General features: G+C 39.7%; 1 protein-coding gene across 1 annotated transcript; it reads left to right on the top strand.

Annotated features, from left to right (window-relative positions):
* The first annotated feature begins 3,891 nt into the window (after window positions 1–3,891).
* On the top strand, window positions 3,892–5,983 carry LOC113032183 (uncharacterized). The gene is made up of 3 exons (XM_026184895.1): window positions 3,892–3,989; window positions 4,142–4,200; window positions 4,334–5,983. Exons 1-3 carry the CDS (start codon window positions 3,961–3,963, stop codon window positions 5,026–5,028), a joined length of 783 nt encoding a protein of 260 aa, XP_026040680.1. The 5' UTR covers window positions 3,892–3,960; the 3' UTR covers window positions 5,029–5,983.
* The last annotated feature ends 6,999 nt before the right edge of the window (window positions 5,984–12,982 follow it).

Consider the following 12,982-nt stretch of genomic DNA (forward strand, 5'->3'; position numbering starts at 1 on the left):
CTGGCTGCCTCTCAGGAGTTCATAGCTGCTTCTGCAGAACAAAACAACATATTCAACCCCAGATTTTCACAGAAAGTAAGTAAGTAAGTAAGTGTATATCTCTGGCACCCTCAGTTGGCTGCCGATGCATTCAGTGACAGCATTATGACCAACTCTATGTACATTTGTATGTGCTTCATCACTGGTGGGTATTTTTCAGCAAGAGAAATACTTGTCACCATCTGTCATCTCCCACAAACACATGGACAAAATGGCTTATGGTGGTTACAGCGAGAATAAGAAAACAGAACAGTTTTAATAATTTCATTATATAGACCTGGATTCCCCTACAGTTTATAGGCTTCGTTAGTTATTCAGGGCTCGAGACATGTATATTTATATATGTAAACTAGCATACCAAGTGAGCTTAGTTAAAGGTCCAATAAATGTACTATAAACCAGGAAGGCATGGCATTGCAAGACTGCATTGATCATTAAGCATTCATATATGATTTTGTGCAACAGAAGCATTAATTATTTAATGTAAAATCTCAGCAATTTCTCTGAATTAAAAGTATTTCTGCATTGCAGTCATCAAGAATAATGAGTTATTAATTATGTTCGTGTCCTGTTCATGAACAGTAGAATGTTGATGTTGCATCTTGGATGTGTTTAGCTTGTTTGGAGAGTGAGAACCGTGGATCCATCCTTACTGTTTTACTCTCTTTAACCTGAAAACCAAGCGTTGGTTGGCCTGTTTAGAACCAGGAATACTGTAACTAATTATTGCCTGACTCTGCGGCCATCATAGTGGGATAGTTTAGGACAAGACTATGCAAAGTAGATTCCACAGCAGTGAAATAAAGACTGACAGGTGACTATCCCCAATACAGACCACCATATGCATGCTGAAATCAGCCGCGAGTTTGTTTGGAAAATCACAAGCAATATTTGCTGAGTGCTCCCATGTTTGTAATTGGTGTATAATTTAAAGGCGCCATAGTAGTGGTGTCATTAGTATTTTTACTTTAGGCCTTACAGCATCTTCTCGTTGCATTTTTCTCATTTTAGAAAGCCTGAAGAGAGGCACAGATTGCATGCAACAGTCGATGTTCAGTTAGTTAAAAGATGAAAAAAGCCAGGCCCCGAAAAAGCCAAAATTAATCAAATCGCAGGCTCAGCATGCGTGGTGAAGGCAAGTCTCTATAATGAATGTTGTATGAACAGGAGATGGATTGGAGGGCTTGCTAATTTAGTAACGTAGAAACTAATGGCTTTTTTCCTCTTGTATACTCTGCCATTTCTGTGGTTGCCTCTCTCAGCAGTGTATATTTTGACCATTACTTTTTTGAGGAAACTGTCGGTCTCTGTGTGTGCATGCGTGTGTGTGTCCCTCCTCTTCTTTCCCTCGCTCCCTCTGCTGATTGCTATTCGTGTTTCAGAGGCAGCCTGAACCCTAGAGCTCAAAGAGTTCAGTATCGACAGTTGTCCACAGTAGTGAGAAAACGAATGAGGAGGCAGTAAGAAAAGAGTACGAGAAGGAGGAGAAGCCAGGAATTCATTAAAACAGTTACTATGTTAATAAATACCAGTTTACGTTTCTAACAAAGGCTCATGTAAATTTACATAAAGGTTGATCGAGTGCATCCATCTGGAACATGAAGTTTCTGTAACAAAAGAAGTAGCTGCCTCGATCACACTATTTTAGGCTGCAGTTCTCACCTCGAGCCTTTATGACATTCAAACTTATATAATTTCTCTCAGACAATATGTGTACATCTGTGTTTTTGCATGCCATCTTACACCCTCAAGCTTAAATAGCATGCCGCTTCTTCCTTACTCCGCTCGCTACCCACCTGCAACATACATATGTAAATGTCCATTTAAAAGGGATTTATACCTTTTTTGTTAGAAATAACAAAAAATACTTTGATATTAATGTATGTACACTGCCTTCAGCTGTTTTTATCTGCAAGAATTTTCAGTGTAACGCTAACACATTATGATGAAATGTAATTCCTGACTACCGGTTCTCATGTGGTCTCCAACTTCAAATTCGAGGTTGAATTCTTTGAGATATAAACAAACAAATACTCAAAACCATATTAAAGATTACATGGCTGCATATATCCTCACTATTTATCTCTCTCTCAACTCATACATGCGAACATGCCAACACACACACACACACACACATATACGCCTACTTACGACCACTGGAATATACACCCTGGCAAATACTGTTTGCTGATATGCGGATTGGGTTCAAGAGCGGAACAGTGAGCATTTCAATCTAAACAGTAAACACTCTTAATTGGATTGTGTGCTTATGTGCTTTGATGTGAATCCTCTAAGGACTGTATATTATTAGGCCTAATTGATTCTGATACATATTTACATGAGTTTAGAAAATTACCCCCCCCCCCCCAAAATATAAATGAAAAAATAAATAAATAAAGTGAGTGGCTTCATCATGAGTCTAATTGCCACCATTTGGTTGACACTACCATTACTGACGCATTGTGTTATTGAGGTGCACTGCAGACTTCCACATTCTTACAAATTAGGCCCAATGGAGGCAATGGGAGCCGAGCAAGAGGGCTCACCATCACCCTAAGGCTGAGAGGTAGAGCACTGAACTTCTTTTGCTAGCCTTGAATACTGTCACCTGCCTGCGGAGGGTGTGAGTCAGGCAAGCCAACCTTTTTCTCTACATATAAGTATTTAAAGTCCCCAAAAATGTCAGCCAACACAATGCCAATGCAGTCACTTTGCTGATGGGTAAGACACTAACACCACAGTGTGTATGTGGTCTGTGAGCGCTACAGAAATCCAAAAGTCAGACAGCAAAGTTCAAGACCACTCTAGCCCATACTTAACACTAGACAGATGGCGTTCCAAATGCAGGAGCAGAGGATTAGGTCTGGAGGTTGATTGAAGGTTTGTGCCACTTTTTGGCACTGTTCTCCTCCGGGTGACACCGTGGTGGAGGAAATAACACGAGCTCCTTGGCCAAGCGGGCATTCACATCTTTGGTTTCACATCACCTGCAATTTGAATTCCATTACTTGCCATGCCACACTTCAAATAAAGCTCGGTCCTATTAATTACCAAAGTATGGGTTCAGGGTAAAGGTGAACGTGCAATTACAGAATTAAATCAAGGCCCTGTTTAGCTTGTCAGTCCTGACAGAAATAATTTGGGTGAATTATTAAATGCTTCCACCGCTCTCAGCTGCTTCATTGCCACCTCAGAAATATCAAGCAGCGAGAATCCACCCTCTGCTCTTTCTTCTCTAAAATAAAACTGTTAATTGTGCTTATTTTAAAGCACGATTAATAGATTAAGAACTGTTACTGTTGTATGTAAACGTCTTTGTGCCGTCGATGTTTTCTGAACCTTTTAATGAACGAGGTCAAGTTTAATGAGATCATTCTTAATCAGTGGTGGTACAGTGATCTTGCAGACATTGTATTTAATTATCATTCTTTTAGGTCCAGTGAATTAGAAGTTTTAATTAGCTACTGTTCAGATAATATTAAGTTCTGAGGTTATGCTATAATTAGCATATTGGGCTTGCAAAAACAGTCAAACTTACACAACAACGAATTTTATTTCAATCCAAACTTCTTCTGCTGTGTGTGTGAATAGAATTGTACCAGCTGTGGCGTCAGTTTGACCCGCACTCCTTTTTTAAATGTGTGTTTCTCTTTCCTTAAATGTAAAAAAATCCAAATGTCTTGTTTTGTAGAGTTCTGCTGCAAGCAAGCATTTTAACTAATTTTCTATAATGAAGCAATTTGCCAGTGGCTGACTAGATTCAGTGGCTGAGTTTTGGTCTCTATGACAACCAGCTGTCTGTAATTAGCAAATCAAGCCAGGGTGAGGCTTTAGGCAGTCCGAGTGGCTACAAAAGAAGTCAAGTGGCAAGTGTTCCAGTAATTGTGCTGTCATGAAGTTTATGCTGAAATAACTGCAGGAATGAGTTTTCTTCTCGTGGGTTTTCTCAGGTATTTAAAGCTTAAGGTTTTCTGTGGTTAAAAAACAATTACAGCTTCTCAGTGCTGTGCTATTTGGCTTACTGATTTTTTTTTTTTTGTGTGTGTGTGTCTGTGCGTTCTTTTTTTTTTTGTTTTTGTTTTTTTTTTTGTTATTTTTCTAGCACTGTTGTGCTCCACTCTGTGTCAGCTGGTGGTGCATATTGTGCTAAAACAGCAAGAGGTATGTAGTGCACTTCAATGGATGCTGCTACTTTAAAAAATATATATAATTACCAATTAGTGGGTATATTTGACACTTCACAACAATGAACCGGCAAACAGGTTTGTTTTGTCTTTGTTTGTCTGTGCTGTAGCCCGTGCAGCTGCTTTGGGTTTGGATTATCCTGGAGTACATGGAGCGCCTGAACTCTCTGGACCAGCTTACCATGGAATCCCCCCTCACCCCTACAATCATGAATGGTTTGAGACTGTACCAAACATGGCCACCCCTCAACAAAATTGGCCAACTTTTCATAACGTGAGGCATAGACAAGCTAACCTAGGAACATCTGACAGATTTCTAATGACCCACGGCACTTACGGACCAGTTCAAAATGAATACACAACAAAGCCAGAGCACGGCTTTCCCAGAGGACAGTCGGTCAGTAACCGCGGTTCCAGTTTTAAAGGGGTCATGCGTGTTGCACTACCAACACGAGCTGATGCCCCTAGCCAGTTTGACCTTGTGAATAGGGATCCTCAAGGTCACTTGGTTGTCTATGGTGAACATGACCTTGTTGTTGATGAGTCCGTCCCAAATAGACAGGGCATTTTTCACCATGCACTCCCCCTGCCCCAAAACTGGGGTCATGGTGCTTACCAGAGAGCTCGAACTGTACATGGCCTCAGAAGAAAAGGGCCTGTCCTTGGTTCAAATCACTTTAAGAAAGTCCATGGAGCAGCAAAGACTAGTTGGGGTCCTCCTATGTTTGGTAGTTGGAGATACAGATTTCCTGGCCTCAATGCTAAACAGTTTGTTCAAGGTACCCCAACCCCCTTGGTGGTCTGAGAGACATGAAATCAGATCCCGTTATACTTATTCAAATGAAAGGGTCTGACATTAAAGGCCCTGGCATATAGCTCTGCTGTCTTGTCAGATGGTGTTCCTTTGACTTTTTTTTTTTTTTCTTTTTTTGAAGTTAACAGGGAGGCTTTTTGTGCAGGGTGGGGGTGAGAAGTGAGTCTACAATCTTAGTTTCACTGGAGACAAAGGGGAGGGATGTCCCGCCTACACTTATCTGTGTACAAGTGCCTATATTGTGTGTTTTTTTTGTTTTTTTTGTTTTTTTTGTTTTGTTTTGGGGTTTTTTTGTTTTTTTTCTTCACGTGTAACTCCAAAATGAGTGATATTACACACCCTCTACTGAATATAAAATTTGTAAAATGGTTATGGTTCTCTGGGGGTTTTTTGTTGTTGTTTTTTTGTTTTTGTTTTTTTAAAACACTCTCCCACCGCATTATAAATGACTCACTGGGGCCTGGATGCTACCACAGTGCCATCTGTTGGTTCCAATGGGTAGAGAGCCTTTGGCTCACATTGTTGTACACAGGTGCTGCTTAATGGAGGGTCAGCCTTTGACAAATCCCATAATCTGTTTACAATCTGTTGTTTGCAAGTACTAGTAGAGGCTATGCTATTTTTTTTTCAAATAGCCTTGGCATTTCAGTGATGGCATGCTGCACTATTGGTCTGGAGTTTCCAATTAGATAATTCAGACCGTGCAAATTGGTATCACTCATTTTATAAAACAAAACTTTTTTTTTCCTCACCAATGCAGAACATTGTCAGGAATTGCTGAAAGTTTGTGTGAAATGGTACACTGACCCATAAATCACTCAAGAGCCTAAGAGTGGGTTATGCGCACTAATCTTGAATGTGAAGAGGGAAACTGATGACGGAACAAAAATAAACCAATTAGCTGTTTGTGATAAGCAGGAAGGAAATCAATCACGGGAGGGTGGGGGGGGAAAAAAAAAGAAGGAAGGAGGGTGGGGAAAAAAGAATTCAGTAGCTGCAGTGAGTTTGAACCCCACCTGGCAACCTCGCATGTGTTTATGTTGGGCTAAATTCAGCGAACAAGTGAAGACCCTTTCAAAATATATTTTGCAATAAAGTTACCTTACCAAGACAGGGAAAGGAAGGACAAACTTTTCTTTAGTCACTGATGGCTACATTAAAAGTGCCACAATATCCTGTGATCATTTGCCTTCTTAACCTTGATCAATAGCTTAATGACCCTTTTTACCGCTTCGAGGAGGGAAAGGAGGAGGCAGGGGGATTTACTATGTTTAAGCATGTGGCGAGCAGTAAGGACCCATCACCAGGAGCTCACTGCTGCTAACAAAGAAATCTAGCTTTCCAAATCTTATGACATCAGAGCTTCTTTCATGCAACACAGTTTCACTTGACTTTTGTAATGATTAACACAAGCTCTTGTTTTAATTAAACATGCCAAATTAAGGCACTTTTAGTTGCTTTAGTTGGTGACATTCTATTACTTTTCATTCTTAAATATTCCAGTAAATCATTGTCACAATTGTCAGTTGTTGTTTTTGTTTTGTTTTTAAACTTAATTTTGCTGCTGTGTTGTGAAGAGTTGAGGCTTCAGGCAGACTTAAGTCAGCACCTCATTGATAGTCTCAAACGCAGCTAAATAGGCTCTTACTGCAGGGCCATTAAATCAAAATATATTTCACGCATTTTGTTTTGTATACACGGTGTAATTATTCGCACTATTAATTTCACACACTTGTACATTCCACTTCTTACTGACTTGACCACTATTGTGTACCAAGATTTGTCTGCGACCTAGGCTAGACCAGGCTTGCTGGGCTCTTTATCATGTCTGTTAGAGAAAGCATTTCTGCTTGCCTGAAAAATGTGGAAACACTGAGGCACTGCATTTTCCCTTAGCATCCTAAACAGTGCCTGCAAAATGGAAATAAATAACTCAAGAACTTTTCAACAGGATAACGGTATACAGTGTATGAAATCACCTGTCTGTAATTAATAGCTCGTGCATAAATTGAGGATAATACTGCAACTTTGCAACAAACCTTCACTATATAAACCAGGGGTGGGCAACTCTAAGCCCCGAGTGCCGGTGTCCTGCAGGTTTTAGATGTGTCCTTGATCCAACACAGCTTTTTCAAATGGCTAAATGGCCTTCTCAACATGTTTTGAAGTTCTCCAAAGGCTTGGTAATGAACTAATCGTTTGATTCAGGTGTGTTCAGGGTGATATCTGAGACCTGCAGGACACCAGCACTCGAGGCCTGGATTTGCCCACCCCTAATATAAACCATCCCACAGCCACCAATCCACCAAATGCAATTTTTATTTATTTATTTAATAAACTAAATTATGTCACTTTGTGGTGAAGATCGCTCATTTCAGGACCCAAGATCTGAAGTGATAGTTTAAAATATTTCGGTGGGCATTTTTGCCATGTGGGGAGGACGCACAGCAAAGGTCCCTGGGTTGGAGCAAAACCAACCTCTCTGCATTGAACCTTTGTTTTATGCTTCTATTATATCAAGCAGTGAGATAAATATATATTTGATTTACAAAAAAAAACATTACTCAAGATTTATTTACTGATATTGTAACCGCTAGGTTTTAACAGTCCTTTTTTTGTTTTTTTTCATAATCACCTCTTGAAGCCTCCAATTTATGCTCAGCCTGCAGTGAATATGAGCTAAATGAACAGTCTTTAAAGAAAGTTGTAAAAACCAGCTGAGCCTAGGAAATTAATCTGAGGAATCACCAGACAACTAAAATAAAGAAACCTTTGTGTTACATTCAGTGTAGGTCAGTCTTTTTGAATTTGCTGTCTTTCAATTAAAAGAAAGAAAGAATTTATTTTCTTTAGCCACTGAAAACTGTTCCACTGAAAAAGTCTATTTCATTTCAATTAATTTTTATTTATACAGCACCATTTCACAACAGTCACCTCAAGGCGCTTTATAATGTATATAGAAAATCCCAGCAATCCCCTAGGAGCAAGGACTTGTGACAGTGGAAATGGGAAAACTCCCCTTTAACAGCAAGAAGCCTTAAGTAGAGCCAGGCTCAGGGAGGGAGGGCCATATGCTGTGACCGGTTGGGGGTGAGGGAAGGAGAAGAAAGCAAAGAAAGATGGGACAAGAGGCAGAGTTTAAAAATTACTAATGATATCATGCCGTAGTGTATAGCTGATAGCTGAAGACTCTGTCTCGCATTCTGCGTTTAAAAACTCAAGGAACAAAAAGCAAGCCTGCAGTCTGAGAGCAAAGTCCTTTGTTGGGACAATATGGTGCTGTTTATGTTTTAAAAAATATGATGAGGCCTGACTTTTCAATGTGAGAAAACACATTTTAAATGCAATTCTAGATTTAACAGTGAGCCAATGAAGAAAAGTTAATGTGGGTGGTCTTTCTTTCTAGTCTGTGTCAGTACAGTCAGTATTTGCTACAGTGTTTTGGATTAACAGAAGGCTTTTTAAAGAACCTTTTAGAGCAGGCCTATAATGAATCGCAGTAGAAAATGCATGAGCTAACTTTTCAGCATTACTTGCTGACAGGATCTTTCTAATTTTAGTAATATAGCTCTGATGGGGGGAAAAAAATAGAAGTAGTCCTACATATTTGTTTAATGTGTGGGTTGGAAAAATGGCTTCAAGATTCCTCACAGTGTTGCTTGAGGCTGAGATAATGCCATCCAGATTATCTAGTATCTGGTCAGACACCATTTACTAATAATTTTAGATTAGAGGAAAATAACTTTAGTTTTTGTCTACATTTAGAAATAGGAAGTCAGAGGGCATCCAGAACTTTGTGTTTAAGCTCTGCTTGTCATGTATTTGATTTGTATCAAATGGCTTCATAGATAAATAAAGCTGGGTATCTTATTATAAAAATGAAAATGTATATAGTGTAGGGAAGAAATAATGGTGGGGAAAGGTGTTGGTCCCAGCACAGAACCCTGTGGAACTCCATAAATAACTTTAGAGTGGAAAAACTCTTGGCAGCTAATATTCTCCCACACATTCTTATTTCAAAGAGCCAAAAAAGGGTGGGAGGAGCCTTAAAATCTTAAAATATTTCAAATTTATTTTTTACTGCTTTAATTTGACTTTTAAGTTCCACCGCAGGTTTATCGCAGTTTTCCAGGTTACCCAGTCCAGAGTGTGTTCCACTGCATGTTGTGACACACACCTCTTTTAAAGCAATGCTGACTGTCTTCCGTTACAAAGGCTCAGTTAATAAGAGCGTGTATGTGCTGTGTGTTTTGAAATGTGTGTATTTCCTTCTCGTGTTTCTTCCCCTCCTCTTGTTGTCCCACGCAAGGCTCTCACTGAGCTCACTATAGCCTGCCAGCACAACTGACCTGTGGTAAGGGGGAAATCAATAGTCAATTCCATTTTGCAGCCAGCGTGTGACAGGTACTAGATAGGAGTGGATTGGGTGCATGTAAGGAGCAGGAGCGAGAGTTGGAGCTTGTCTGACCCTCTCCTTTCCCTGTCTTTCTCTCCCTTTCCCTCCCTCACACACAGTGGCTCACAGGCTCACTCAACCAACCCGCAAGGTCGACACAGCAGTGTAGTGCCAGAGGCCACGCTCAATAGTGTAACACAACTCGGGGGTGTATACACACATTAAACACTGTCAATGGTGAATGTGGTTGTGCTCATAAGGGAACTTGTATGACAAGCACCATGAATGTGCAGAAACATATTATGAACTTATTATGAAAATTTAGTTACTGACAGTTTTTGTTTTTAATTGTTGTTGTCACACATTTTGTGCAAGTAAAGCCGTTTACACAAATTGCATTAAACTAAGACAGTGATCACACTATTTGTTCCCAAGCATGTTTAATCTCCAAAGTTCGTTTGGTTCATTTGACTGGTGTGGTTGCTGTGTACTATTTCTGGTCAAGGTTTAGTGTTCTGCACCCTGGTGCACTTCACACTTGTGAAGTATGTAGGAAGTCCTGCGCTTCCTCAACGATGGTCTCTTTGTAAAAACTGCTTTATTAAGTAATTTACACATCTATAAGGCATGTGATAGAGCAGTGTGTCACTGTTTCCAAAACTGCTCCGATTATACCACAAAGTGCAAAATCAGGAACCTGATTGTCCTCCATAATCTAACGTTTCCAAAGCAAGTTAGTCTCAGGATTGTTTCCAACTACTCTCTTTTGGCTATCAATACCGTCATTGTGTTTTATCTCCAAAGACCAGGGACAATGAAAAGCAACTATGCCTAGTGTGAGTATGCCTAAAGAATATCTGGGGCCAGATAGCACAATGGGAACGCAGGTTTGCCGGGAAAAGGTCGGTGGCAGTCTTGTTTAGGCATAGACCAAGGCGACTGTGCCACCCTAAGTGCACTCACAGATATAATCAAACTGACAGACTTACAGAGATTTAAATTAGGTATAGAATACATGTCCACATAAATCCTACCTGCCAAATCTGCTTTTAATTGTGTAGCAAAGCAAGCTGAACTCAAGTCATGCTAGCAAAAAATAATCGTTAAAACTGTAAATTGGACAGGGATAATGAACAATTTAGGAAGCATGTAGGATAAGGTCTTGTCAGGTCTCTCTTTGGTTTATTTAGTTCAACTTAATACATCTATTTTCTTCTACTCATTTGAAATGTAATTATTTATTAAAATATTGCAAATATGGTAAACATGCCTGCGTAATATTAGGATAGCATTGAATAGCACTGAAATATCAGGAAGCATTATCACTGTGAACATGCAAGTACACTGGCATTAGCATTTCACTTAAGTTGAGTCTCAGAGCAACAACATGGCTGTCATATTTTTTTTTTTTTTAACACAAAGATATATTTTTTTGAATGCCCATCCTTTTATTATTTGCATTAGTTTTTTCCAGTTCCATTAGTTCTTTCAGCCTCTTCTTCAAAGAATGACGTGTGTTCTGCTTTTCTGGAGGTTTATATTTTAATAATTTGAAGCTCTGGTACAATTATACAAATGGACTGGAGGTAGATCACTTTGAAATATAATTTATAATAGGCTCTTTAAATAAATAATTAAAAAGAACACATATTATGGACTTTTTATTCCCAGTGTTGTGATTCAGTTCAAAAGCATACAAAAATGTGGGACACAAAACAGGCAGGTGCAAGAGCAACCAAAATGAGCTTTAATAACAGAATCAGGTACAAAGAACACAAACACGCATCTGTCTCTTTCTAGCTATATCTCTATATATTGAGAGGAAGAGATGGAAATCACAACACAAACCAATAAGCTGGGAAATAAAAAGCTACGGGGAAAGAAACAACAGCAGGACAAGACACGGACTTAAAAGAAGTGGAAAGTAGAAGTTAAGGTTGACTAATTAAACACATGTGAAACAAAAAGGGTAGGCTGAAAATCAAAAAGAAAGAAAAATTAAAAGTAGGAAGTAAAACCAAAAGCTACCAGACAAATAAATAACATAATGAAACAATAAACAGCCCCCCACAGACTTCAAACCATCATGCAGACTTTTGCTTTAAAACCTACAAATACTAGTGGTATCATTGAAATTGAAAAAATTACAGTCAACAAAAAATATAAATAGATTTTTTCCTATTATAGACAGATAGATAGAGATATCTTTTGCTAGTCTCTTAAACATTTTTGACCATGTCCTATGCAGTCTATAAAATAAATAAATAAATCAGTATATTGACAAATGCAAAAGTAAATGTAAAGACTGTTACCCAAATATTTCCTATTTTTACTTTTAACACATGAGGAGATGTGTCATAGTGGAGCAGCAAATGATAAAAAATGAAGAGGAACAAATCCAGTGAGTGGATGATGGCCATACATTCCTAACAACAAAAACTTGCACCCGATTCTCATCGGTGAAGAGAATCAGGTGCCAGTAGTGACCTGCCAGTTTCTTAACTAAAGGATGTTGGACCCTGTTGGTCAGACATGTAAACATAGGTGATCCAGTGGAGATAATTTTGCCACTGTATGTCCTGTGTCGCACAAAGGAGCAGATGTTGTTCCTGGAGCTGGATTGATGGCCTTTTAAAACTCCTTTCCACTTTCCTTTTGTAACTCCATGTGTCCTAGTACCTCAAATACACACTTAAGACTGCTCTGAGCTGTGTCTGCTCAGAGACACAGCAAACGTTATTCTAATGGCTTGTATTGATGTGGCATCCTAGAGCAGGGGTGCCCAATCCCGGTCCTCGAGAGCTACCGTCCTGCAGCTTTTAGATGCATCCCTACTCCAACACAGCTGAATCAAATGAATGGCTTGTTATCAGGCCTTTGCCAAACACGATGGCATGCTGAAGAGGTAATCAAACCATTTGATTCAGCTGTGTTGGAGTAGGGATGCATCTAAAAGCTGCAGGACGGTAGCTCTCGAGGACCGGGATTGGGCACCCCTGTCCTAGAGGAACTACCTGTGAAACCTAAATGGGCTGCAGGTACCAGATCATGCTACCAGTAGTGACAAGACACAACTGGTAATGGGGTGAGAGGGCTTTTTTGCGCAAGACAACAGTCCAGCCGCTGCAAGGTACAGGCATAGGCAAAGCTGTGAAAGGAAGCTACTGGATGCAGAAAAATGACATCGACTGACAGCACACCAGCGAAGGCAGCTGCAGGGGGGTGGCTGCAAGATGTCCCCAGTCTGCTACCAGACCCCCACTGGAAGATGAACTGGTTTAGTGGGCAATTATGAGCAGTGATGCCAGCTGACAACCCTGCAGTTGACCTGATCGCCGGTGGAGATGCAACAGGCTAAAAAGCCGAAGCAGGAAACACCACCTCACCTGGACAATGAACTTATTTACATAGAACATCTGCAAAACTACACAAGCACACTTGTATGTTGAAGCTACAGAAGATGGAAAAAAATCTAATTATTATTTAATCTAATCATCTAATTATTCTAGAATTCCAACTCCAAGAATGACTGGTTTATTTTAAGCTTGT

The sequence above is a fragment of the Astatotilapia calliptera genome, chromosome 11, assembly GCF_900246225.1.
Source record: "Astatotilapia calliptera chromosome 11, fAstCal1.2, whole genome shotgun sequence".
In the NCBI taxonomy this organism is placed as follows: Eukaryota; Metazoa; Chordata; class Actinopteri; order Cichliformes; family Cichlidae; genus Astatotilapia; species Astatotilapia calliptera.

Bases quoted from the DNA above. Each gene is read 5' to 3' on its own strand.
- LOC113032183 (XM_026184895.1), top strand. From the start codon at position 3,961: ATGAGTTTTCTTCTCGTGGGTTTTCTCAG. The intron at 3,990-4,141 runs GTATTTAAAGCT...TTATTTTTCTAG, and splicing joins CTTCTCGTGGGTTTTCTCAG to CACTGTTGTGCTCCACTCTG. The intron at 4,201-4,333 runs GTATGTAGTGCA...TCTGTGCTGTAG, and splicing joins TTGTGCTAAAACAGCAAGAG to CCCGTGCAGCTGCTTTGGGT.